The following is a 25,068-nucleotide window of genomic DNA, read 5'->3' on the forward strand; positions in this document are numbered from 1 at the left end:
TCATCAGGAGGGATCTATTCCCCCCCAACCCCTCTGAGATGCTTACTGGGCATCAACGGAGGTTTCCAGGGCACGGTTTGGTTTTTCCTTGGGAAAGATCATGCCTCACACTGGTTACCTCATTCCGGTTTGATGGAAAGTACTCTGGCCTATCACACTGCACAGTGGTGTATCAGAGAGCAAAGGGAAGGAATAAAACCTAGAAAAGTTTGGGAACGTTTCTTTAAATACTTCATGCATACCTGTGAAAAAACAGAGCAAAGCCTCTCTGTGCCTACCGTTCAAAACCAGAGAAACAAAAAAAACTTTAGTGGAAAACCAACTTCATTTAAATGTTGGAGGCAGCAGCTTTGTGTGGAGTTTTAATCCCATGCTGGTGGATGCTAATTCTGTAACACTATACAGTTGCCTTTTTTTTTGGGTACAAAAGTAGAAGGGGGGAGTTTCTTTTGTGTTTTTCAGTGCAAAGTGATTCCTATCAGAAAGGACCAAGGTTTCAGCTCCCAGTACCTGACATTTCCATCTGAATCTACTTTTTTTTTCAGGGGGGAAAGAAAGGTCTAGTTTTTCAGGAAAAGAACCTCTCTACGCAATCCTGAAACTGATCTTTAGATTTACTTTTCCTTAATCAATAGAAAAAAACTTGATTGCAACTCAACACTCATCTGACTCTAACGCCGGACTAACTGAATTTTTGGTTTTAAGAGTAGGGGATTCAGACATCATTTCAGGAATCAGAAATAATTGGCAGCAAGTAGGGGAGAACTGACATGAATTCCTGTTCTACTTAATTTTTTCCTGGTTTACCAAGGTTTGGCTTAATATTTCTGACTCAATTCCTCCAGTCTCTACAGAACAGGTTAGTGACATTTTTCATAAATACAAATATTTAAATGAATCCTCCTTACTGTTCTCTGAACTATTTCCCTAAGGGCTCCAGGCTTCAACTCGCGCGGCATCTCTCTCTGCTACAGCTGTGTGTGAGCTCTCCTAAAGTCTTTATACCATTTTCAACAAAACTAATATTTATGATGTGCTTGAGATTTCAATGTGTGTGCTCGACAACTGAAGACTTACCAAAAAACTTTCCCAGGGTAAAGTCACTGATTTTCCATGAAAGTTTGGCTGAAGAATTGTGATAGCTTCAAATAATAAGAGGAAGGTTTTTATTTTTAAGAATACTGTCAGGACCAAACTTCACAGTCGACCCATGCACTTGGTCCTCAGGCGGGCGGATGGCTAACGTGGAGCTCGTGTATGCATTTGCATCTCAACTTCACAGAGCGGCACAGACCATCCCGTGGGTTCAACTGATTTTAACTAAAATGAAAACAAGTTCAATTTTGTAGTGTCCCTTATTAAAATTAATTTGCTGGAACTAATTACTAGCTTGTGTGCTAAATTCTATTTTTATTGTAATTTCAAGGAGCAACCCTGGCATGGTTCTTTTTAATCATCAGTGTATTTATCATTCATTTCACTGTGGAAAGTCAGTGAACAGTCTCACACTACCTGTGAATCTGGTCAGTGCTTCAAAATGATGGATTGGCTCCATACTCTAGAGAAGGTGATGGCCAACTCTAAATCCCGCCACCTGTAGAAACACATTGTCTCCCAATCGACTTTTATTTGACCCTGATTGAAAGCTGTTGTGAAAATTAAGAGAGCCAGGTCTCCCAGAAGATAAATGTCTGTTCCAGAAACACAACACGCTCTATTTAGAGTCGGGTCCTATTTTTTGGTAGCTTCCGAGTAGGTGCCGTTCCTTTACTCATTGTCGCTCCCATTGATTCTATATAATTTCCTGACAATTTGAATGATCTCATTACCCTTCCAAACCGGCTTCTCATGGGGAGTCTAATTTGTTCATGAAGTGTTGAGCTTAGGAGGACCTGCCAGCATTCAGGGAATTTCAGCCTGACTCAGAACTGCTGATGTTGTTATGTGAATTTGTCCTATGATGGTTGTGCTGTGTCTTGGGATTCGCCACCAGACACACCTGGTGTTCTGTTTACTCTGGCAAGCTGGGGATTTTTTTTTTCTTTTTCTTTTTAAAATTCCAGGATGAATTATTCATCATTACTTAGAATTTGGGTCTCTTTCATCTTCACGCTTGTACGGCACCAAGGTGAGTACTACAGAATTCCATAAAGCTCTTGACTAGCATGCTCTTGAATTTATAAAGAGACGCTTTTGTTGGAACCATAATTGTCAGGGCAGGTGTACATGTGTCTACGGATACAACAAGAAAAATGTAAATTAAATTCTGTTGTCAAGGGCAAAATACATTAACTTTAAATGACGTTCACTTACATTCCTACTTTTTCTTATTTAACTTTGAACACTGTTTGTATATACTGCAACACAGTTTGTTGCCCTGTGTTAATGGAGTACGTCTTTAAGATGATGCAAATTATTTTCATTAAAAGTATATAGGGTAAGTGTGTGTGCACCCCATGCCTGATGGTTGAGTCCCATTAAGGCATTTAACTTGTGGCTCAGACTTTAAAGAATACACTTATTTTAGCCAAAATTCAGAAGTTACAACGTGATTAATGTTGGTAACTTGTCTATCAGTGGCCTTTTACAATGGCTAAGAATCTAAAACTGCCAGTGAAACGAGAAAATTATTCTCCTCAGAGATTCCTTCTTTTTCTCTGTGTAGCATTGCCCAGGGTAGGTGAAAGCCGCACATTTCTTTCTACTGGTGTTGGATTTTAGACAAGAAAGATGGGAAAGTCTACATAGATTTGAAACTTTTATGGCTAAAATTCTGAAGCATCCTTCTTTGTTTTGTTTATTTAGTTCAGCTGGCGCGTGATTACAAGTCTGAGTGAACAAATCTATAAGGCATGCGTAGCCCTAACATTTTTCCAGAGTTGGGTAAATTTAAACAGTGGTAGCATGCAAACTATAGTGTGAAACCCTACAATAAAAAAAAAAAGATCCACTGACTCTAACCTCCTACTCCTGTTCTAAGAAAGTATGTTTTATTTGGTGAAAAAAAAAGTTCTGAAAACATAGTTATGTTTATTGTGAAATTTGCAGCCTAAAGCCAACCTGAGTAGGGATATTCTTTCTTCTATTTACTCTCATGCTATTGATAGGCCATGCTGTTAAGAAGTTATATTTTTATAATAGTGATAGCTTCTAAGGTGAAAATTACTGCAGTTTAAATCTACTCCCTTTTATTAAGCACCCTTTTTTTCAAGCAACAAGTATTTATTAAGTATTTATAGCATTAGATATCTTTATAATTTGTATTCTTCTTAAAATTTAAAAATTTTAACTGTCCATTCTTTCCTGTTCAAATTCATGAACTAGTTAGAATTACTCATGAAGAGAAGAATCTTGCAAACCTGCCTCACTTTCGGAGCAGAAAGAGAAGTTAGGGACAGTGTCCATGACCACGGTTTTCTGCCTCCTCCATGAGAAGTATGAATTTTCCATCTCCTAGGCAGATTGGCCAATGCGGCCCCAAATATCAGTTAATCTTTCCATTAAAAAGATTACAATTCAGTGTGCATGTAAGCCCTTATTCACACTTGGGCATCACTCTTAAAAAGTTCCCCAGGAAGGATAAATCCATGACATGATTTGATTTATTGTCATTAATTTGAGAAAACTCATCATTCTTCAAATTTAATAAGTACTTGTGTATACTGCTATGATAGGGATTATAAAGAGACTTTTTTGAATTCCAACCTTCTAGGGATTTGGAATTTGTTACTTTGGTATAAATACGAATACTAGAGAGTTCTTTTTTGCCGACTGATGTGACATTAAATGAAGCATATCAGCTGAGTGCTCCTGTGGTTAAACTGGCTGCAGCATCTCCTAAAAGTTCAAATTTGGTTGGCTTCCCAGAGACTTCTGGGGCTTGAGGAACAATGCTTACACCCCAATGACCTGGCTCGTTTCCCCTGCCTCCCTCCAATGTGAGGCCCTGGAAACAGATTAGCTGTCTGTCCGGGAAGATGGCCTCTTGCTCCCCGCTCCACAAGGAGAGGAGCTGGCGCTTGGCTGGGTGCTGCTGGGCTGGTTTCTGGTCACTCTGCATTCTCTCTTACATCAGCTGTTGTCTGCTCACTAACAGGCTCCTGAAGGAGCCGGACACCCTAGGCCACTTGCTCACCAGTCTATCGGCTCCATCAGCACAGAGCAGGGACTTCCCCAAGGAGAGGGCCCCAACATGAGAATGGGGTGTTAGCATCTGGAGACAGCAAGCAAGTACCTCAAGAACTGTGGTCAGAAGCTCCAAATGGATTTGCCACTGCCCCTGACAACTAATAAACTATTTAAGAAAAGGGATGGGGAGGGGAGAAAAGATGATGTTCTGTTGTTCTGTTTTTGTTCAAGAGAAGAAAGCAGAGGCAGAGAAAAGTAACACCCCAAATGTAGATTATTTCATAGATGTCCTGATCATCAGTAATGTAGACCCTGGAGTAACTGTCTAATTTTTCTCACCAAACTGGGCCACCCCTTGGAAGAGGTTAGATGAGAAACTTCTGAGAAACAAGTCAGGTTTTCAGTGGGTGACATGGTTCCAGGAGGGGAGCTGTGTGTGTTTGTACGATGACTCTCACCTTTGACCAGGGTGATGAGGAAGAGCCTTGCGCCTCCTCTCCAAAGAGTTCTCAAGGGCCCAACCTCCCTTACCCCAGAGGATCCCATGTCTGTTTTTTGTAAATAGGAGCTGGGCAGAGAGCCTTCTCGCAGGGCCGAAGCTCAATCAAGGTCATTCACGGGCCAGTTACTACATACCCTCTCCTCCCACTTTTGTCCCAGTTCCAACTGTTGTTTATTTCCTTCTGGGATCTGGTATCTTCTCTTATTATGTGGCAGGATGAAGGGGACTCCTTTCAGGAAAAGGAGAGTAGAATTCTTAATAGAAGGTAGCTTCATAGCCACAGGCCACTTTCTCTGTTCCTTGCCTTCTGATCAAGGATCAAGTGGTGTAAGCCATGCCAGACCTAGAGACCACCTCTCAGTGCTCTGAGAGCTCCAGAGATGATTTCACAACCTTTCAGCCTGTTTTAACCATTTCTCTCTCCAAAACATATGGAAGCATAGAAATGAAGCACGAATTGATTTCTCCTAATGAGAAATGGCATCATTCCCATTCTCCCCTTTCTAGAGGCAGAAGATAGTGCACTGTGTACAGCTTAGGTTTAGGATAAATGAAAACGCAGTCTGACTTGCATTTAATTTGTAAGACTTACTGAAAGAAGGTGCTTTAGTGGGTGGGAGGGAAGTAACTTGCCAGAAGGAAGACGGATCTGCCATCCATCTAACCACCCTCTCTCTTGACAGCTCAGCCCAGGGAGCTCATGTATCCGTTTTGGCAGAATGACACCAAAACCCCTAAAGTAGATGACGGAAGCTCATCTGAGATTAAGTTGGCCATCCCTATTTTCTTCTTTGGCGTTCCTTACCGCACTGTCTATGTAAGTGGAGAAACAGCCCGCTGTTGCTCTGTGGCTCTCCCCTTTGTTTGTCATTAAGGAAAACATTTCAAATACCTTCTTCCAGGGCTCCTGGAATGGAGGATTTATTGGCAGCCTAAACAACAAGTTCTGAGATTTCATGAGCTGATAGGTTTTATGATTAAGAAAGTCAAAGGTATATTTAATGGCTAATGTTCATAGTAGAGGAGTATACAGGGCAATAAATTGCTCTTGTGGGTGATTAAACACAGAAGTGGAGCAGAGGCCCCAATGCCATGAACATTATTTCTGCTACTTGACGAGGTAAAAAGATACAATGGACCACAATAGGAGCAATATCATTTATCTTCCCCTTCTGGGGGTGTGAAAAGTTTAGGCATCTGCTGTTCTTAGGCTTCCTACCAACTTGGAGCAGACTCAGAGCATAGCAGAGAGGTAATCAACTATTACATAAAAGTTGTTGGCAGAATTGGCCACTCTCATTGGGTCTGAGATACGCCATTGTCAAACCTGCATGAAGAAATGATACCATTTGCTCTCAGAGCTCTCCTGAGGTATTCGCAGGTTATTTTTTTTTGGATCATTGTGTTTGCTGCTAGTAAGACTGTTTCATATTGAGAAGAAGGTTCAGAACAACTGAACTTGCCTTTATCTTTGGCCTTAAAGGGTTGGGTGAGGCATATGTAGATTACATTACATCCTATTCTATTCTGTGTCCCGCCCTGGAGGAAGAAATGAAACTCCAAGCATCTCCACCTCTGGCCATCTCTGTATCTGAGACTGTCTTCCCCAAGTTTTGACTGATAGCTCAGGGCTGATTCCCACCAGAAGATAGGTTCCTCTTCCTTGACCTAACCAGTGGTCCTTGAAACTGCAGCACCAGCATCACCTGGCACTTATTAGAAATGTCACTTCTCAGGCCTCACCCCAGACCTCCTGAATCAGAAACTCTGGGAAGGGAGCCCAGTAATCTGTGTTTTAACAACCCCTTCAGGTGATTCTGATGCCCACAAAAGTTTTAGAACCCCTGAGCTTAACTGTAGACTAAATAGACTATATAGACAAAACACGTCTGAGTCATTACTAGCTTGCTCTGCTAGTCTCTGTGCTTTAAGTACACCCATTATTCCCTAGCAAACACATTGTTCTGGCATCCTGAAATGTCTTTTATGCTCTACTCATAGCAGAGCCTCCTTAATCAGTAAGAGCTGATTGGAAGTTTCAGAATGTGTTGACCTGATTCTGGAGATGAGAGAGGCGTGCAGGGCTTCCATTCTGGAAGCCTTAGTCTCTCAGGCTTCTAGAACAAATGTGTTTAGTTAAGCTCCTCTTTCTCCTCCGTTATACTATGTGAGATGGAGTCGGTATAATTCTTGCCCTTGCAAAAGGAAGGTCCTTAATGTGGCGCCGACATATTTGAGGGCAAATTGTTCCTTGAGTTTCCAGCACTTTGAGCAATGCATCTTTTTCAAGCCTGTGGGTTGTTCACTATTACTTGCAGACAAAAGACTCTTAATGTCCTTGTAGCTGGATCTCCAGCTTCCTTTCCAAATCCCACACCCTTACGTCCAAAACAGGTCAACATACTCTTGGCCCAGGTACCAATAACTTACCTCTGAGATCTGGGTCACTGTTAATGTCCATAATATTACTGATTAATATGAGCATAACAAACTATTGGAATGTGTAGAAAAATGATCTCCAGGTTTTCTGTATCTGGGAACTGCAGGTATTCCCATCACAGGCGTTTCTGCTGTAGAAGCCACAGGGTTAAATCAGCCTTATCTAGCAACAGATAGAGCTGCAGACACAGGCAGATGCTGAATTGTTTGTAGGTCCTGTGTCAACAGAGTGTACGTGTTGGCTTATGATTTGCAGTAAGGTTTAGTAATTTAATAAGTTTACTAAGCTATTTACAAATCATAATGAAATCACCATAAGATAGTTACTTACATATACAATGTGAAGTACTCATGTGTCCATTTATACGCAGCGATTATACATAGAAGCCATCAGACTGCAAGAGCTGTCAGTGAATTGGGCATCTATGGGTCACAACCTCGTGCTTGTTCTGGGTACAGAGTGGTTGGGACATCAATAGAAGTCCTTTAAACGTCTCTCCCAAACAAGATATGGTTCATCCTGAGATCTGATTTGATGGTGGAGTATTTGATTTATCTTTTTCTGAAATTCTTCTCTTGTCGTATAATAGGAATCAAGGTCTAATATAGAAATCCTCAGTTTTTAAATTTTTTTGCTTCCGTGTTTTTTTTCCTATTATTTTGCATCTGTGACTCTGCATCTTCTTTATTGCCTACATTACCCCCTGCCTGGCCCAACACACACACACACACATACACGCACACATACACACATACCAGTAGCATTTGGTAAGTATAAATAGAGATAACATAAAGAACATGAAAATGAGACTGATTATTAATAAGTAATGAAGCTAACTATAAATTGAAAGTGAAAGAAAACCAATGAGTTTGTCTGGAAGTAAACGAACCTCCTAGTTGAGCAATGGAAGATGGTGTTTGATGGTTCTAATTCAGTAGTTTGCAAGTTGTTTTCCATTCATATGTGATTAGGTGAATGTCTGTCTTGGTTTGCGACTCTGAAGTTGTTAAGATTTCAGATCCACTGTGCAAAACCTCTCTTATTTTTGTAGGTCAATAACAACGGAGTTGTTTCCTTCAATGTGCTAGTGAGCCAGTTCACGCCAGAATCCTTTCCCCTGACGGATGGGAGGGCCTTCATTGCCCCATTTTGGGCAGATGTGCACAATGGAATTCGAGGCGAGATCTATTACAGAGAGACCATGGATCCTGTCATCTTGAAAAGAGCCACCAAGGACATCAGGAAGTACTTCAAAGACATGGCAACCTTCTCTGCCACTTGGGTTTTCATTGTGACATGGGAGGAAGTCACGTTTTATGGAGGGAGCAGCACCACACCTGTAATAATTCACATTTTCCATTTTCCACTTCATATCCTGACATCTAATTCTTGTCCATCTTCACTACTGTGAAGGGGTCTAATTGTTAGAGCTGAGGAACGTCAGTTTCCTTGAGTTAAACTAATGAGTTTTGCCACCCACTTTCCAGGAAGCAGAGGGCGATATCATCCCTAACCAGTCCAGTCAGTGGTAATATTTCAGAAGTTGTGTCATCCCTATCACTGACCATTGCGAATGTCTAGAAAGAACCCCTCCACCATTTTCTTGCAGTCAGTCGCATTCCTAATTTGCAGGCCGTAATTGAGGCGCTGAGACCTCATCCAGGCCGCACGATGAGGGACCCATCTAGGAACTCAAAGATCCTTTTTTCTTGCCAGAGGCACAAATGCCTCTCTCCGTCAGCTAATTTCCTTTTTTTCCCCTTTTTTCACGAAACCTGGTAGGAAGAGGAAAATAGGGTACTGGATTTGGGCACAAATGACCTGACTCATTTTATTATACTATGATTTTTTTATTGTGACCGGGGCCGGAATTATTCATATTTGATGATAATTGGAGTGGGCAGTTAAAGCGTTTCATGAATAAAGTTTCAACATCTGCTCTGAAATCCCAAATGAGCAGTCAAATAAAAGTCAAATAAGAAAGATTATCACTGGCACTATTGTAGAGATAATCGACTTTCTACATAAGGGGACAGAACACGGTTTTCGTGAAAGCCTGCAGCTTGTGTGGGTGACTTTGGCAGTGGAGATTTCTGAAGTCGTAGACATGTCTTCAGCTGCATAATTTCCAGTAAGCCAAGACACTCAAAAATCTGCTCTCCTCTTTCTTAGCATTATTCCCAGTTCCATCTGTTTTCCAATTTCCTTGGCAATGAGTCAGTCGTTTAGGTGTGGAACAGAAACTACTGAGTTAGACTCCGAGGTGGAAAAGTGCTGGGCTTGCAATTCATAGCTGCTACTCAGTGAGCACACGGTGTTCTAGCACCTTCTGACCGGAGCATCAAGATACACTTTATCGCTAAGAGGTTCTGGAGAACAGAAAGATACAAGTTTAAACAGTGGATGCATTGGCTAGAAATAACCTCTAAAGAAGCATACATTTCCCTCTGTCACGTTATGGATTGCTAACGACTCCTCGGGTGATGTTTTATGTCCTTTAAGCCTCATACCTTACAGCGTTTGAATGCAGGATGCCAGCAATCAATAAATTTTAGTGTCAGTGGGGGAAAAAAAAGGGAAGAAATACCCATCAAATGCTGACCACCATTTTTTCAAAAAAACTTCCATTGGCAATAAAAATGGCAAGATAATTTAGATACTTTCTGGTTTGTACTTTGGAGTAAATTTCTGGACTAGGTGAGAACTCTCTCAATGAGGATGAATGAGGTAACATCGACGTGCTTTGAGCTCCTTGGAGAAAAAGATGATACAACCTTCCAGAGCTGCAGAAGGGCCTATCCATCCCTGTCTTTGAAATTGGCCTCTTCTTCATGTCCTGTTTTCCCAGGTTTCCTCTTCTCTATGGGAACACATATCATCAGGCCAACTAAACACTGGGTGTGAGAGGTTTTTTAGAGGGAGAAGGTGTCATGGAAACCATTAGAGAGGGAAGGGGAAGGGGACATGTTTACTTCAAGAAAGGAAAATTCATATTTATTGAGGGCTTACTGTGAGCCCTACGCTGTGATAGGCTATGTTTGCATATCGTCTAGCCCTCACAAGAATGTTCCACAATAAGCTCTCTCTCCACTTTAAAGGAAAGGAACAGGCCCAGAGAGGTTAAGTAACTTGCCTGAGCGGCAAGAAAAAAGATTTGAATCTCATAGGAGGCAGAGCAGTGTTTAAACTAAAGTCTCCTAACTCCAAACCCTCAGCTCTTTCCTTGGCTGCCTCCTCGAGGCATCATTGGAAGTCGTCTGAAGGATAAAAGGGTTTTTCAAGAATTGAAAACATGGCTTTACAGACACAGACCCAGAGGAGACTTAAAACTGATGTTGAAGAGATGTGTACATGTAGGAGTGTGTGAGAGCGAGCCAGAACGTGCCTGAGGGCGAGAGCCAGACTCCGAGTGTTGTTAGGATGGCCGGTTGGTTTTGAGGTGACTTCTGGGATCACAAATGGGTTGCTCTCAAGACCTGCTTAGACCAAAGATATTTCCCACTTCATTTCAGGAGAAGGAATTCACTTCGTGAAGGAGAATCCTAGTCTGAAGGAGAGTTTAATTTAGACCTTGTGTCACCTTGGCTTTATACCTGTCTCTTGAACCTGACCCCGCAGTGACCTTATAGCAATCTTGAGTTCCCTCATCTCTGTGCCCCACTTTCCTCTTTTGTTGAACGGGGCCAAAGAATGGAGGCATATACCTGGGCGACTCTATCCTCAACGCCGTCAGCTGTGGCAAGCACAGAGCCTGGGGAGAAAGTTCTCACTAACAAAAAGGGCTTTTCTTTACTTGCACCTTGTCTCCCTCCCTGGGACTGTCTAGGATGGGAGCTTTGGGGCTTCCAAGATCCTCTACCCCAGTTTGATTACACAGGATAAGGATTTGGGTCTTCCTCTGCATCTGACAGAATGTTAACCAGGATAGTATCAGGCAGCTGGGAAAAGTGCGAGGTTTGAATGGAAAGGTCAAAGCAGCCTCTCCTTTTAACTCTATTTTTATTTGAATTTCCTGAAAACACGTGTCAAGGGGTAGGAATTAGCAAAGGGAAATAGTAAAAGAGTTTGCTACAGCTTGTTTCTGGAAACTGTTGGCAAGTCTTGTTTGAATTTATATAACATCTCTGTCGTAAAAAGTTTAAAATGAAGACTGTGTAATGACAGTGCACTAAGAGGTAGACTGGGAGCTCTGGCTCAAATCCCATCTTCTGTTGCTGGATCATTGCAAAATTTCCAGTGATTCGTTTCCCTTAGCCCTCAGTTTTTAAGCTGTAAGATGGGAATGGGACAAAAAATTGCCCATCTTAGCGTTGGTCTGAGGTACAGACGAGTGTTGAGAATTTTGCAGATATAAAGTGATGCATAAATATGTAATTAGAGGAGTAATTTCTCCCCCACAAAGTGCTTTTTAAAAATCACTTTCAACTTCCATTTTAAAAAAGAGGAGACATCTCACCAAGATTAGCAATGTTTTCTAAGAATCGAGAGAGCACAGTCCATACCTCCACTTCAGTCACACTGACAAGCATTTGCTTGCTCTTCTCCACCCCACTCCCCATGCCCCATCCAACCTGCTCTGGGAACAGGTGCATGCAACCCTTTCCTTGGCTGGACTACAGATTTCCTATAGTTTATTCTCATGCTGCCATCTATAGGTACTCATGTATTATCACAAGTTGAGCCGGGCCTCTGAATTTTCTGTCTGGTTCGAATCAGAGATGTGAGAGAGGCACTGAGTCAGCCTCCAGGTTATTCTCGGGCAATTTCTCTTTTAGACGCATGTCTTGCTTTTGCCATTGGAGGTGAGAACATATTCAGAGAGGAGGCAGAGAGTGAGAGCTGGCAATGAGCAGCTCTGAGCTGCTTCAAGGCAGGGAGGGTGCAGGGTAAAGGGAGCTGCTGTTGGGGAGAGGAGTTCCTGGGCAAGGTAAGTCATGAGACCACCCATTCCCGTCCTATAGGTGAACACCTTCCAGGCCGTCTTGGTGTCTGATGGCTCCTATACATTCACGCTCTTCAATTATTATGAAATCAACTGGACCACTGGGACGGCAAGTGGTGGTGATCCCCTGACAGGTCTCGGGGGAGTGATGGCACAGGTAGGTTGTTCTCCACTTCATCCTCCTGCATGTTTCTGAAGCCCTGTACTTTCTACTTATGCTGCTCGGTATCCTGGAGGAAATCCTGCCAACAGCTTTTAGCTAGAGAAGTGTGTCTGATCCTGCAAGTGGATTGAGAGGCTATCCATCTTTGGTACTTTGATCCAGGTGTGGCATGCACTAGGCAGGCCTTTCTCACCTAGAATGGTGGCCCCAGGGACTTCAGGAAAAGGAGTCTCTTGATTTCAGGTGTGCTGGATTGTGAAAATAAGGCATTTGAGCAAGTTAACCAATGGGGGTGGTGTGTGTGCTCAAAAGTCCTGTCTTTCTTTGTGCTCTAGGCAGGATTTAATGGTGGAAACCTCACCAATTTCTTCAGCCTCCCGGGGTCAAGAACCCCCGATATTGTGAATATCCAAGAGACCACAAACGTCAATGTTCCAGGCCGCTGGGCATTTAAAGTTGATGGGAAGGAAATTGACCCGGCCAATGGCTGCACCTCCAGAGGTAAAGACTTTTCCGATTCTCTGTGGCAAAGCTGGGTTTGTTTAGCTTAGATTGACAGGCGGGCTTTTAAGCCACGGGGGCGGACTCACTCCTGATGCCTTACTCTTTTGACATCTCTCAGCTGGGTAATGGAGATCAAGGTAATTTGAGCATGCACATTCATCACACCAGGAGCTGAAACCCTGCATCTGCTACACTGCAGCTTCCAGACTCGGTGCCTGGGGTGTGAACACAGCTCCCTGTTCGGAACAACTCTGAAGTGGACGAGGATCTTGAGTGATTTCACAGCCAGAGGGACAGAAGGGAGCCCTCCTGTTTAACATTATTTTTGTTGTCATTGTTTCCCTTTCCCCTCTTTCAATTTTTCTTCTCATCTTTACTCCTGCTCTGCCGTCTGCACTTTGTAGATCCACAGGAGTGGGCGAACGTGGAGCGTTGCCAAGTCTCTAGGAGAGTAAATCAGTACTTTCTAGTCTGATGAGAAGGAAAGGAAAAGAAAGTGTCATAGTCTTTAGGGTAGCTTCTCCTAAAATCCTCCCAGCAGCAGCAAAGCATGCGGGAATTTGGGGAAAATCAAAGCAGGCTTTAGGTCTCTGTGAACAAGCTGTAGTTGAACCTCTGCGGGTTTACTTTATATTGGCATCCAAAGTTTGAAACCTTCTCTGAACCATCAAAACCACTTTGGGTGTACAAAACAGTCCAGGACTCTCACAGGAACATCCTGGTTTATAGATTCCTGCTTCTTATGTGTCTTAAAGTATTCAGAAAACAGGATTTCTTTCTTTCCTTTTTTTTTTTTTGTGAGGAAGATGAGCCCTGAGCTAACATCCGTGCTAATCCTCCTCTTTTTGCTGAGGAAGACCGGCCCTGAACTAACATCTATTGCCAATCCTCCTCCTTTTTTTCCCCAAAGCCCCAGTAGATAGTTGTATGTTATAGCTGCACATGCTTCTAGCTGCTGTATGTGGGATGCCGCCTCAGCATGGCCCGACAAGCCGTACATCGCTGTGCGCCTGGGATCCGAACCCAGGCCGCCAGTAGCAGAGTGCGCACACTTAACTGCTAAGCCCCAGAAAACAGGATTTCTATTAATATTTCTGCTTCTAGGAGTGGAGGCTATAGCACCTAGTATTAGTAAATATCCATCCATCCATCCATCTACCCACTCACACATCTACCTATCTACCCATCTACCCATCCATCCATTCAGCCATCCAGCCATTGCATCTTTCCAAAGAACATTCTGAGAGCCCCAACGAGGTGCTAGCCACTCTGTTAGGTGCTGGAGATGGAGCTCTAGCCTCCCAAGACACTACTACGGTAGAGAAGACAGCCACGGAAACAATGATGACACAGTGTAAGACATGTTATGATACACATGAGTGCAGGGTGTTGTGGAAGTGCCGAGGATCACCCTGGAGAAAATGTTTCCAGATCTCTAAGAAAGTTTTGGGTTGAGATGAAGGTTTCAGGCCATCTCTTGCCCTCCTCAGATAGACAGCATGGCCTGGTGACCTGCATGTCTTGGCAGCCCTGGGGGGCCTCAGGTTTCTCTTTTGGCTCAGCTTCAATTTGTGTTGTATACAGAAGAGCCATATTCACCTGGTCTGAAATGCCTGTGCTCTCTGCCCCATTCCCTGCTCTGTGGTTAGGCTTATCAAACCTCTGCCTTTACTCTAAGGAAAGGTCATTTGTGTAGATGGCCTGCCTGGGCATCCTTGCCTCTGTGGACTCTGTAAGTCCTCCATGTTCAGAATATCAAATAAATGTTTTGGAGCTAAGCTGATATTAAACTGGATAGGAAAGAATCCAGCTCCACAGCTCACCAGGATTTCAGAAAGGGTGCCCCCCTCCCTTCCAGAGTGTAAATACCACTTCACTTAAGGTCTGTGACAGATACCAAACCAATACTCCATTATCCCTCTCCCCTTTATGGCCTGGACTAGGGTCCTACCCAATGCCTCTCCCTCTTTGTCCAAGCATCACAGAGCTGACTGGCTGTGGCCGTGCAACCTAAGTGCCCAGTGACAGCCTCTTGCCTGAGTCCTGGGAATGAAGCGCTGTGATAATGGAAAGCATTGGCATACAGAGCTATGGAGCTGGTCAGATGCCAGCCGTGTACAAAGTCCCTACTTTGACTTCATTCTTTTCCTCCTGAGTTATGGGTTTGGGTTTCACATACGGGACAAATTCAATATCCTTCTACAGACTGCTGTGCATTTTTATGTGCCACTGGACATACATCAATCTAATGAGATGGGAATTTGGCCTGGGTGATGGCAGGGGAAGCGTTGCATAGCACCGGTTTATTATATCATCATTTCACAAACAAAATGATCTCAGAGAGTCTACCTTTTGGTCCAAACCTCCTCTATTCGAAGGCATTTTCCTCTCATTTATTGCAAGCCTGAAAAAGCAGAGACTGGAAATTATACTGAGTGGAGGCTGTCACAGTATATGCAGCCTGGAGTAGTGCCCATGAGTATTGAGGTGCAAGGGGCCTGTTTCCTGGGCTAATGCATATGACCTACCGGGAATATGAATAAATCTATTATCCCATTTTTGGGACCTATTCTCAACAGGTATGAAACAAAATTGCCTGTTGAGACATAACTGTATCTGTTGGACAGATATGGAAAGGACTGTTCCTGAGGCACCCATGCCTTCTGCTTGGGTTAACCTTGCAGCCTTGTGCTATTCTTTAGGTATTCAGTTTTATCAAAACTTGAGAAATTTTTTCAGACTACAGTTTCAAACTGTAGTTACTCCTGTTGTATGACATTATTTATTACACAACATTTCTTAATGTTGTGTCTTTGATACTTTCCTTTTCAGACATTCTTAATTTACAAATGCTTCTACCTCCATCAACGTGTGCCAACTTTTAATAGCATCACTGCTTCCCATGAGGCAGGGATGAGAAAATAGCGTTGTCCACATTTCACAGGTTAGAAAACTGAGACAGATGTAAGTTGTTAATAGTCTTAGATGTTGACTGCAGAGTTGGACCATTGTCTAGTTCTCTTGACTCTGACCCCCAACCCAGGACTACATCACAGCCCCCAGCCCAGAGACGCTCCTATTGCAATGGAAGTTTGATAATAACAACTGGCAAATTTCAAAGATTATGGTGGGAGAGATCATGTATTTAGGAAAATGGTTTTAAAGATTGATTGTCTACCAAATAAAGAGTAGTAAATATTTTAAAAATTAGCACATCCCTTAAAACCATTCCCCTCCCCCTTCCTCATTCTCCTCCTGACCTAGATTCTGTCAAGAAGTTCTGTCCAGTGGATAAACAGAGAGACGTTCTGGACTTGGACAGGGCCTAGAACAAGAGAGAAGACAACTTGTATAGGTGTAAGTTCTGCCTAAGCAGCGTCTGCAGGATTAATAAGCCGTTGAAGGCGCCAAGCCAGAGGTCAGCCCTTTCCAGAATCCTCCCAGGGAGCCTGTGCATCTTACTCTTGATTCATGCTATTGAGCTTTTCTGGCACATTCTGGGCCCCCAACTAATCGTTGTTGAATGAGTGGATGAGTGGACAAATGAATGAATTAGCAAATGAGCAGTGTGTGACTTACCTGGGCCGGCTAGGCTTTCTTTTGGAATACCCTTCTTCTTATTCCTGGAAGGAATGATATGGCTCCTATGTGTCGTAGCCTTTCCCATGGATTAAGACAGTGTGTCTTTCCTTGAATGAGAGTGTGCTCACCAGCCATGGAGACGACAACGCCAAGAGCTTAGACTGGATTCAGACAGACTCGGCTTGGAATCCTGGCTTGGAATCACTGAGTTGCTGAGTGATCTTGGAGGAATTACTCAACTTCTCTTAAGCCTCAGTTTTCTCACTTGTCAAGTGAGGGCGACAATACCTGCCTAGTAGGGTTCTTGTGTGGATTAAATGGTATAATGCAAGTAAAACATTTAGCCCAATGCCTGGCACAGAGGGTAAGTGCTCAATAAATGTTGGCTCTAATGTCATTATTCCCCAGGACAGTTCCTTCGGCGAGGGGAGGTGTTTTGGGATGACCTGAACTGCACCATCAAGTGCCGCTGTCTGGATTTCAACAACGAGATCTACTGCCAGGAGGCCTCTTGTAGCCTCTATGAGGTGTGCGAACCCAAAGGCAAATTCTTCTTCTGCAGCCCCGTGGAGACCAGCACGTGCGTGGTGTTTGGGGAGCCACACTACCACACTTTCGATGGCTTCCTCTTCCACTTCCAAGGCTCCTGTGCCTACCTGTTGGCCCGAAAGTGTTTGCAGACTTCCAGCCTCCCCTTCTTCAGTGTGGAGGCCAAGAACGAACACCGCGGGGGCTCAGCTGTCTCCTGGGTGAAGGAGCTCTCTGTGGAGGTGAATGGCTACAAGATTCTCATCCCCAAAGGAAGCTATGGAAAAGTCAAGGTGAGACGCTCTCCCTCCTTCACGGGGAGTTGGAGAAGCTGGTGATTCTTCAGCTTGGGGAAGACTTTCCCAGATCTACTGGTTCTACTGTTTGCTGTTTGCACCAAAGAGAGGCACGGCTCTTCCTGCCTTGCAAATATCTTGTAAAATTCTTTACTAGGCTAAATTTTATTTGTACAAAAGCTAACCTGAGTTCTCTTTTTGACATGTCTATCTTCTGTTTATCTTAAAGTATGTTTACATACCTAGTTCCCTCACAATCACTGGTACACACACCACATGCACACACATGTCCAAGCTCAGAAGTAACTGGGAAGACAGGTAAATTCAGTGTCTCAGGGACCTGGCTTGCAACAGTGGTAGCCACATGGCCATGCCCTGGAGACGGTGTAAACATGGTACAAACCCATAATTCAGTACAGCCTTTGATTAACAATCCTCACCCCTCATCCTGTTTGCCCAAGAGCTGCTGCTTCATTCTCAGAGAAACCTCAGAATGATTGGTGTCTCCAGAGGCACTGCCTACGCAGGCACCGGAATGGGCTTGGTGACTTCTTTAGTGAAGCCTGGGTGGGAAGGTCTCATGAAAACTTTGCCCCAACAACCCCTCTATCAGAATCCTCCACTCCTGCCTGGAACAAGAGAGAAGAACATGGGTCTCTTTTGGCCTGTTTAGCACAGGCACATTTGCTGTCATTGTCTACCTGGATTTCCAATGGGGGCATTGACACACGAAGGAGAGCAAAAACCACTAACAATTACTCAATCTGTGGAGGCCCCAATTTTCATAATGTTAATGAAGACCTTGTTGCAACCCTGTATTTATTCAAGCAGTAATAACCGAGACCACAAGGGGTTGATTGCTGCGACCTCGTGCATTCCTTAATCCCCATGCATGGAGGTCATTACAGAGATTACACACTGGAACTGACGCCAATGTAGGGATTTCTTTCTGTTTTTAAATATGTGTTGTAATTTTAATTGATGCAGTATGTCCAACAAAAGGCAGGACCGGGGAACTAATTCCACTTTTTCTGGCTCTGCCCTTTCTAGGTCTGTGCAGCTTATCAGTGTCATAATTAGAAAATCGAGCTAGTACTGTGGCTGAAATGCCGATTTGCTTGTTATTGGGTTAGTCTCCCTAGGGACAGCTCTGTGTATCAAATCAAAGTTAAGGGTTTGGGTGCAGAAGTTCGGAGTGTGTCCCTTTTAAATTTACATTGTGCTGTTGAGCACTATACTTATCCTTGTAGAAAGATGCTAACATTTCAGGCTAGAAAAATGTTCACTAGCTTTCTCCTACTGCCTATATTGTGGGGATGATGTGTATAATATCTGTAGTTGAAAAGAAAGCTTCATGCTTTATTCTCACTTTCCATTTTGATTAAAATTCTTTTTTGCTCACAGTCAGACTGTTTTTTTAGAAGGAAAGGAGCATCATCATTTTTTTCAGCCTCAGCAGCTCTGCTAATTTTGCGTGTCTCTTTTCCATCGTCCAAGCATAGGGCATGGGTTCTTCAATTTTCTGTAGCGACAGGGAGATGTGGATGTGAATGTAAATGTTTCAGGAAAAAAAAAGGTTATGTGACTCTGACTGCAAGCTAACAAAGTCTTCCTTTTCCTTTTGCCAAATGGCTTCCCAGTGTCTCTGAATACACCTGCTCTGTTGGGGAGGCTGGCTCAGTGGATGGCAGAGCCCCCACCCAAGGTGAAATGGGGACGGCAGGGAGAGGGATGGCAAGCAGGAGGAGCTGGATACGCCTGCCAGGCAGCTGACTTCAGACACGCTGGGCCAGGCCAGGAATGGCCACTGAGATCTGTTCTTGCAAACTATAGATCGCCTTTCTCCATATGCTGCGTTAGGAGCTGGGTTCTATCTATGGCTTTTCCCCCTCCGAACTCTTCTCAAATAACAAAATAAACAATTTAGGATTGTATATGCTAATGGGGGCCAAAGACAGCCAGCTAAAATCCATCTATAATAAACATCTCCTTCTAGCTAATACTTACCAGTTTTCATATTTCTCCCCTAGATAAACCTGAGTAGTTTAGGGTGTTCCAGTGAAAAGAGTGCCAAGGCCAAATAGCATATGGTGATGAAGAGCTCAGACCCTGTGGTCAGATCTGCTCAATCCTTATGTCACCACTGCCAGCTTAGTGGCCTCTTTGACCTTCCTTTTCTCCATCTGTAGAATGGGGTCATAGTGTCTACGAGGCGGGCTCCTGGGCAGTAGTTTGGACTTGGCAACCTGTACTCAGCACTGGGATAGAATAGTGGGGAGCAGTGGAGAGAGCAGGGTGAGCCTAGGAGGTGAGAGTCAGGCCCTGTCTTCTCAAGTCATGCAAGCCCCAAGCCTCAATTTCCTCATCAGCAAAAGGGGGAAATGATAAGGACCTTCTTGGGCTGTCATGAGGATGAAATGGAATAGCCACATGTGCGATATCTAGCACAAAGCCTGGCACACTGTTGGCACTCAATACACGCTTGCTCCCACATTGCATTCCCACCAAACTCTCTTCATTCTAAGACCTATGCTTCTACAATTCTACTTCTCTCTCCTACCCTTGCCCCTACCCACATCCTGGGTGAGACACCGGCAAAGAGGGAAATGGCTAGAATATGGGAGAAGGGAAGCAAGGAGGTGAGATTCATCAGCGATTGGTTAGTCCGGAGTTGAGGACTGGGACTGGGGGAATAAAAGAAGAAATCAACAGTTGGGGTAAGAGTTCTCTGGGAGCTCCTACTCTGAGCACTGTGAGGCACAAACACAAGGACTGGATAATATGTGGTTTCAACTGAGACACGTGGAAGAGCGAAAGGAGGTGCAGCGAACACTTATGCCAGGAAAAAGGTATAAACTGGGAAATACGGACCCCTATCGTCAGCCTAGGGATAAAGTCAGTCCGAGTGGGACAAGATCCGATGCAGAGAAACCAGGGGGACTGTTGCAATATCCAGAGACAGTCCATCCCATGGCTTCTGCTTTGAGAGGCAAAGACAGCCCTTTGTTAGCAAGAGCTTACGTGAGAGGAGAGAGAGCAATTAGCAATGGATATATTTGGCATTTACAGTTATACCAACCTTGGGGAAGATTTCACTTTCTACATCTCAGCATAGAACAACACATAATAACCATCCAATGCTCTTACTAGTTGACCTTCCTTATAATATGGTTTTTCTCACCATTGTTGGCTACCTCACTACCTAGGAGATGAGGATACATCAATCAACTCCTAGGTTTTTCTTTCTACTTATAGCTTTCTGAAGGATGGCTTATTTCTCGAGCCTATTTTTCTTGTCTCCTTCCCTCACTAAGTCATACTAATCTCTAGAGACAGAGAATTGCACATGGCATCTGCCATGGTAAATCTTGGGAGTGATGCTGGGACAGTCTAGTGTCTCACTTCCTAGACAACTCAGAAAGTAGCAACAATGATGGCCATAAGATCCTTGTCCTTCCTGTGTGCCAGAAATCAGTATGGGTCCCGGGCAGCCTGCAAAGCATACGTGCACTTACAGTCAAGCCCACCTAGGACTGTCCAGCCCAGCCCACAAGTGTGATGTCTATAGGTGCTAGGCATGGTAAGAGTAAAAAAGAAGAAAATTAACTCTCTCCATTGGAGGCTTATCAAGCCACCTACTCAAGAGAGCCAGACACTTGGGACGCACTCTTGATTCTTCCTGCATTTCTCACTCCCCACTGCAAAACACCACAGGTCCTTCTGAATGTGCTCCCTGAGCTCGTTCCTCCCTCTCCGTGTCTGTATGTAGTTCAGGCCTCATCCTCCATCACCCCTGGACTCTTGCTGCAGTGGCCCGTCTGGTTTCTCTGCTTCTCATCTTGACATGCTGGCAGAACGGACTCTGTAAAATGCAAGTCTGACTATGTCATTCCCTTGCTTAAAACCTTTCAAGGCTCTCCTTCCAGAAGAGAAATACAAGTTGTTGTTTTGTTTTTGTTTTTGTTGGTTTTGTTTTGTCTTGTTTTAAAACATGGCTTCCAAGGCCCTCCAAGGTCTGTTCCCAACACGGAAGTCAGAGCAATTCTTTTAAAATGGAAGTCGGATCGTGTCGACCTTTTGCTCTAGACGCCCTCTTGTCTCTCCGTCTTGCTCAGAGTCAAAGCCAGAGTCTTTACCACAGCTGACAAGGCCCTACCTGTTCTGGCTGCTCTTATCTCTCTGACATCATCTAGCCCTGCCCTCTCCTTGGTCTCTCTGCCCCAGCCACACTGGCCCCTGAGGTCCCAGGAGCATCCAGGCACACTCCCATCTTAGGGCCTGGCTGTCCCCTCTGTGTGAGCCACTCTTGCCCCAGATAATGGCACGGCTTGCTTCCTCATCTCAAATGTCCTCTTCCTAGTGAGATCTTCCCTGACTATCCTACTTAAAGTTAGAATCCCTCTTCCCTAGCACTTTTGATCCACATTCCCTGCTTTATTTTTCTGCAGAACACTTTTCTGGCATACCTATATATTTTACTTACTTTGTTTGTTGTTGGTCTCTCAATGAAAAAATAAAGTTCCATGAAGCAGGGATTTTGTCCTTTTCACTTGTGCCTATTCCTCAACTCTTAGAACAGTGCCTGACACACAGAAATGGCTAATTCAGTATTTGTGGAATGAATGTATCTTGCCTGTGTCTCCAGCTTCATTGCCAGCCACCTCTTCTCTCTGCAGCCCAGTAACACCTTGACAACCGTCCCCATACTCAGGCAACTCTTTCTAAGCACCCTGCCTTTCTTCTCTTGTCCCGGAATTCCCTGCCCTCCACTCTTCCCTTGGCCCCTTCTGTTAATCTTTAAAGACCCAGGTCAGACTTAATTGTCTCTGAAAAGCCTTATGTGACTCTTCCAGTGGATTAAGTGTTCATTTACTGTTTTCCCATTGCATCACCTATTAATGCATATTTAAAACAATATTTTATAAATATCCATTTGTGTCCCTCTTCCTCTGTAGACTGAGAGCTCACGAGGGGCAGGGACAGGTTTTCATTTTTTATTTCTCAGCACCTAACATAGTGCTTGGTACCCAGTAGGCGTTCAAATTTGTCGTCGTTGAATGACTACATGACAGTCTTGGTATCAGGAAGTGACAGGATGAAACACTCAGAGAATAATAGCAGGGCAGCCTCAAAGCTAAATGGTGGGGAACAGTTTATAGGACACATTTCAGCTGGGAGGAGGGGTCAGGAAGTGTTACAGGCAGTGGTGGGTCGTGGGAAACATGTGACTTAAGCTGAGACTTAGAGAATGGATTTAGAGGAGTGAAGAGGAGAAGCGAGGTAACTAGTCTTTCAAGAAAAGACTTGAAGCTAGCCCTAGAGCCAGCCAGGAGAGGTGGACAACCACCTGGTCCCCAGAGGAGTCTAGAGTGGCGCTAGCGATGCACGTCTATCACAGCTGAAATGCACAGCGCTCAGCTGGCCCTCACCAACCTGCTCTCCAGGGTTCCCCCAGGCCTCTGCCTTGTAGGAGGCAAGCCCACTGGAGCCTGGACATTTGGGGGGCCATTCTCTCTGGAGCACTGAACTGCTTTGCCTCCCTTTCCTGATCTTGGATGGACCCATTGCCCTGGCACCTGCTCACCTGCCTTTTACTATTACTGTTGTTGGCAGGTTAATGACCTAGTGACTTCTTTGCCCATCACCTTAGACTTGGGGGCAGTGAAAATCTACCAGAGTGGCATGTCTACTGCCGTGGAAACGGATTTTGGGCTCTTAGTGACGTTTGACGGCCAGCACTACGCCTCCATTTCCATCCCAGGCTCCTATATAAACTCCACTTGTGGGCTCTGCGGGAACTACAATAAAAACCCGCTGGATGATTTCCTGCGCCCGGACGGCAGGCCGGCCATGTCTGTCCTGGATCTGGGGGAGAGCTGGCGGGTCTACCACGCTGACTGGAAGTGCGACTCGGGCTGTGTGGACAACTGCACCCAGTGCGATGCCGCCACCGAAGCTCTCTACTTTGGCTCCGACTACTGTGGCTTCCTCAACAAGACAGATGGCCCCCTGTGGGAGTGTGGCACTGTTGTGGACCCCACGGCTTTTGTGCACAGCTGTGTGTATGACCTGTGCAGCGTGAGGGACAACGGGACACTCCTCTGTCAAGCCATCCAGGCCTACGCCCTTGTGTGCCAAGCCCTTGGCATTCCAATTGGAGACTGGCGAATCCAGACTGGGTGTGGTAAGCTGGCATCCCATCTGAACGGAAGGCTGCACTTGTGCAGGGGGGCAGGGAGAGGGTTTCTGGGCTCTTCAAAAATCTCCTTGTTGAAACAAATTGCCCAAGAGTGAGGGTGAGTTGAAATATCACAAATTAGAAAGAATGAATTGTAAACGGATCTTTACTTTTTTCCCCATCCAACATCATAGCCAGAGAACAAGAAACCATTGATGAGCATAAACCGTCTGGGAACGTGGGATGCGTGGCAGGAAATGTTTGGCCAGAGGAAGGCCCTGTAGCAGGGGGTGGCAATCCCAGAGTTAAGCGAGGAGGTGGAGTTTTCAGAGGTGCAGGTGGCTGTTGCGGAAATGCAGATGCTGGCCTGAGTAATCAAAACTAGCTTTGGGGAGAATAACTCACCTCCAATGGCACCAACGGTGTTTGTTCCTGGCTCTTTCTTCTCCACTTTCAGTCCCTGTAGGTTTTGTGTCTCTTGCGCTGGAGCATTTCAGCTGACCTGCTGCTGCTGGTAGAAGAAGGGGCTGCAGATAAGGAGTCTAGAATACTCCCTAGAGTATTTTCTTCTAGAAGGAAGCCCTTTTTCTGAAATGCCAGGTGGTTAGGAAAAGCCCCAACAGTGTGGTAAAATCCAGCTTCTTTTGAACTACACTTTTGGATTAAGCATTTTGTACCATTTGGTCGTCTTGTTATTTTCTCCTTCTATCCCACTGAAGTCTCTCTTTCTTTTCCTAGTTATATAAATTTTTAAAACAAGCAAAAAAAAACACAAAAACCCAGCTTCTTAGAATTTTGTTTCTTTCCTGGTCCTTGGTTTTTTCCATCTCAGTAAACAGAAAATGATAGTCCATGCGCTTGAGAGTGCTACGGAGGTGAGAAGGTATACAAGTTTCCTTAAATTCCAAGGCCAGTGGGAGATTTTTTTCCTATCAGTATAGGTTGGATTCACAAAACCATCATGTATCAGACTCAGTTCTTAGAGAACTGATCAGACAACTAAGAGACAATGGTTTTTTTGTGTGTGTGACTGACTGGCCTCTATTAGCGGGGAGCATCCAAATCCTGATTCAAGTTGAGATTGATATGGCTTCTCTGATCTTGTATAATCCAAGAGCATGCAAATTGCCTCACTAAATTTTTACCTATAATGGCTATATTTTTTTCTAGTGGTATTACTTTCCTGTCTTCCATATTCCCTCTCCTTCTCTCTCCCTCTCTCTCTCATGTTAGTGGGATGAACTGTATTTAATTCAGAGAGCTAGTTTACTAGGCTGTTGAGCCCTGCCTGTTGGATTCAACCAGACAAACATTTCTGTAGACTCAGATGTTTTTAAACGGAAGGTTTCTAAGGCAAGAAAGGGCTTCACAAGGCATCTAGTTCCCATCCAGTCTCCTGGAGGAACAGGCACACAAATTCTTTTCAGATAACCAAGATTCGTTCTTATTTTTAATGTCCCAGAGACTTCATTTTCACATTCTTCTTTGGTCACTCAAGTATTTTAAGTACTCCCTGTTAGAAATTTCATGTTTTCAAATTACTCCTCTAACAGCTACATTTTTTGTTTCTCCTCCAAGTTGGATTTATCTCTTTCCTAAGAATGGGCCATGCTCTTTAAAATCAGATCAACTTCTATGTCTGTCGGTTGAAGATCTTCAAACATCTTGATGGTTGTAGATCACCAAATAATACATCTAGATTGAATAATCAGACTACTCTAGTTAGGACAGCAGCCTGAAGTTTAATTTCAGTGGCGATGATCAAACGAGAGTCAAAGCTCACAATTCAAACAGTAGTTATCACT

The 25,068-nt window shown here is 44.2% G+C and overlaps 1 protein-coding gene across 1 annotated transcript in view; it reads left to right on the forward strand.

Moving 5' to 3' along the window:
* The first annotated feature begins 2,064 nt into the window (after window positions 1-2,064).
* Window positions 2,065-25,068, forward strand: part of TECTA (tectorin alpha) — a 67,391-nt gene continuing 44,387 nt past the window's right edge. The window contains exons 1-7 of the mRNA XM_004427198.3: window positions 2,065-2,128; window positions 5,314-5,447; window positions 8,122-8,409; window positions 12,032-12,169; window positions 12,511-12,676; window positions 16,670-17,082; window positions 22,699-23,269. Coding sequence (XP_004427255.2) covers window positions 2,065-2,128; window positions 5,314-5,447; window positions 8,122-8,409; window positions 12,032-12,169; window positions 12,511-12,676; window positions 16,670-17,082; window positions 22,699-23,269 — 1,774 coding nt within the window. The remainder of the gene's footprint in view (window positions 2,129-5,313; window positions 5,448-8,121; window positions 8,410-12,031; window positions 12,170-12,510; window positions 12,677-16,669; window positions 17,083-22,698; window positions 23,270-25,068) is intronic.

The sequence above is a fragment of the Ceratotherium simum genome, chromosome 7, assembly GCF_057802395.1.
Source record: "Ceratotherium simum simum isolate JZ-2026a chromosome 7, ASM5780239v1, whole genome shotgun sequence".
In the NCBI taxonomy this organism is placed as follows: domain Eukaryota; kingdom Metazoa; phylum Chordata; class Mammalia; order Perissodactyla; family Rhinocerotidae; genus Ceratotherium; species Ceratotherium simum.